The sequence below is a fragment of the Calidris pugnax genome, unplaced genomic scaffold, assembly GCF_001431845.1.
Source record: "Calidris pugnax isolate Ruff unplaced genomic scaffold, ASM143184v1 scaffold281, whole genome shotgun sequence".
Classification (NCBI taxonomy): Eukaryota; Metazoa; Chordata; class Aves; order Charadriiformes; family Scolopacidae; genus Calidris; species Calidris pugnax.
Window position 1 is genome coordinate 1,606,689 of NW_015091028.1, and position 2,373 is coordinate 1,609,061.

The 2,373-nt window shown below is 73.0% G+C and overlaps 1 protein-coding gene across 1 annotated transcript in view; it reads right to left on the reverse strand.

Annotated features, from left to right (window-relative positions):
• The window catches only part of LOC106896196 (collagen alpha-1(VII) chain-like), an 11,251-nt gene extending 8,932 nt beyond the window's left edge, over positions 1-2,319 (reverse strand). Inside the window, exon 1 of the mRNA XM_014955979.1 lies at positions 8-2,319. Within this exon, the coding sequence (XP_014811465.1) occupies positions 8-2,236 (2,229 nt within the window). The 5' untranslated portion in view covers positions 2,237-2,319. The remainder of the gene's footprint in view (positions 1-7) is intronic.
• Positions 2,320-2,373: the final 54 nt, after the last annotated feature.

Consider the following 2,373-nt stretch of genomic DNA (forward strand, 5'->3'; position numbering starts at 1 on the left):
AGGTGACCATGGTGGGGAGGGCGGGCAGGTTCTGGGTGAAGGACGAGCCCGAGCCGGAGCTCCCCAGGCTTTCCGAGAGGCTGGAGAAGAGGGTCCCGCTGCCGGCGAACTCCACCAGCGCCTGCGAGAAGCTCACGGCCTGCTCGGGCTCGGCCTCACCGCCCACCGGGGGCTCATCGTCGCCACCGCCGCGCTCCGGGAGCCCGTAGCCGGAGAACAGCCCCGCTCTGCCCGGGGCCGCGCCGCCCGGCACGGAGCCCCCTGGCAGCCCCCCCTGCGCCTCCGAGGCCGGCCCCGCGAGGCTCTTCCCCGGCGGGAGGAGGCCACCGCCCTGGGCCTGGTGGCCGTCGGGACGGCTCTCCGGGCACACGGGCCCCGCCAAGTCCCCCCACTCCGCCTTCTCGCCTCTGGCCGCCGACACCCCGCCGTTCACACCCCTCCTGGGCCCGGGCGAGCCCGCCGGGGGGCTACCGAGCCTGCTCGCCTGCTTGCCGCCGGAGCCGGCCCCTCGGCCTTGGCATTCCAGGCAGGGCTTGTCCCGCGGACACTTCTCCCGGCCGGGAAGGTCGCGGCGCCGGGGCAGCGGTTCCCTCTGCAGCTCCCAGTACAGCAGCTCCTTCTGAATGGCCGCCAGCCGCTCCTCCTCCGTCTCCATCAGCCCCCGCTTCTCCCCCAGCACCCGGACCAGGCTCCTCTCCGCGGGCAGGCAGAAGTCCAAGAAGTAGCTGAAGATGCCCGGGCGGGAGACTTTGCCCTCAAACAGGGACTCCTCCCCGAGAGAGGGGCTCAGCAGCGCGTCGAACTCGTAGAGCGCGTCCCCGCTGTAGCTGTCCCGCGGAAGACGCTCCTTCTTCAGCTCCCCCAGCCCCTCCCCGCCTTCCTCCTCCGGCCCCGGCGTGGTGGAGTCGTAGTAGCCCTCGTCGCTGTTCGGGGCCGACTCTTGCTGCTCGCTCTGCGGCGTCAGGAGCTCCACGCCCTCCAGCGCGTCCCCCACGTAAGGGCGGCCGTCCTGCGTCTCCAAGCTGCTGCTCGACACCTGGGCTCCGTAGCCCCCATCCCCGCTGCCCTCCCACACCTGCGGGAGGAACTCCTCCGCCTCCTCCGCCTCGGCCATCTCCTCCCCGCCGCCCTGGTAGCTCACCAGGCAGGAGCTCCGCTTGCCCGCGTCCCTGCCGCGCTCCACCGAGAGGCTGCTCTCCGCCACCTCGGGCTCCGCGATGTCGTCCCCGCACCCCGTCAGGGAGTCGAAGCTCTTCAGGGAGGTGACGTCCCCCAGCAGGAGGCTGAGCAGCTCCCCGGTGTGCAGGCACGGAGGGTCGGTGTCCACCAAGTCCGGATGAAAGGCCAGCAGCAGCTGCTCGGGGTCCAACTCTGCGCAGGTAACGGCCTCGGCCTCCGACTTCGTACCCGCACCCTCCCTCTCCCCCGGCATCGCCGCCGCGTCGCCCTCAGAGCCACCATCACTGGCCGCGGGACGGCCGGGCTGGGCAGCCTCCCTGCAGGGGGTGGCCGTGGCCGCTGAGCCCTCACCCCCCAAGCCCCCCGGGGCGGGCACGGCAGCAGGGACAGGGCCCGGGCCCCTTCCCCCCGCGGCCCCTCGGCTCTCCGCTCCCGCACCGGCGTCTTTGCCGGCCTCCTCCGCGGCCCCGCTCCACTCGGGGAGCTCCGCCGGCTCGCTCTCGGCAGCCTTGCTCTTCCGGTGACGCCGGATGCTGTTCAGAAACCCCTTCAGCCCTTTCTTGGCTCTGGGCAGGGAGGACTTCTCGCCGCCGGCCTTCTTCTCGCAGCCCTCCATGGGGGGAGAGCCGTCCCGCCGCCCCGACTCCGACCCGGCGTCCACGGCCGAGGGAGCGCTCCGGGAGCTCGGCAAAGGGCAGGGAGGCGACTCCCCGCTCCCCTCCCAGGGGCTTTCCAGCGGCGCCCCATCGCCCTGCTCGCTGCCGCCTCCGCTCAGCCCCTCGTGGGTCCGGCATTTCCCCAGGCCCTTCTTCGAGGCCGCTTTCCCCTGCCCTTTGCTCCGGCCCCCAAAGAAACTGGGCAGCGTGCAGATGCTCCTCTTCCCCCCAAACAGCCTCAGAGCCGTTTTCTTCAGCTTCCCGGGGGGCGCCTGAGGCTCCGCAGCCCCCCCGCAGCCGTCGGCCCCCTCGGGCGGCCGCTCCCTGCTCTCCTCCCGCCGCCCGGGGGCCGACGGCTGCCCCCCGCTGCGGGCGGGCTCCTCCGGGCAGCCCCTCTCCATGGCCCTTGGGCTGCATCAACTGGGGACGACGACTTCGGGGGCGCAGTCCTCTCCCGGGCGCCGAGAGCGCAGCATCCTGGCAGCCCAGCTGAAGCAAAGGGAGAGGCAGAGAGGTGAGGGCTCGGCGGCCTTTTGGC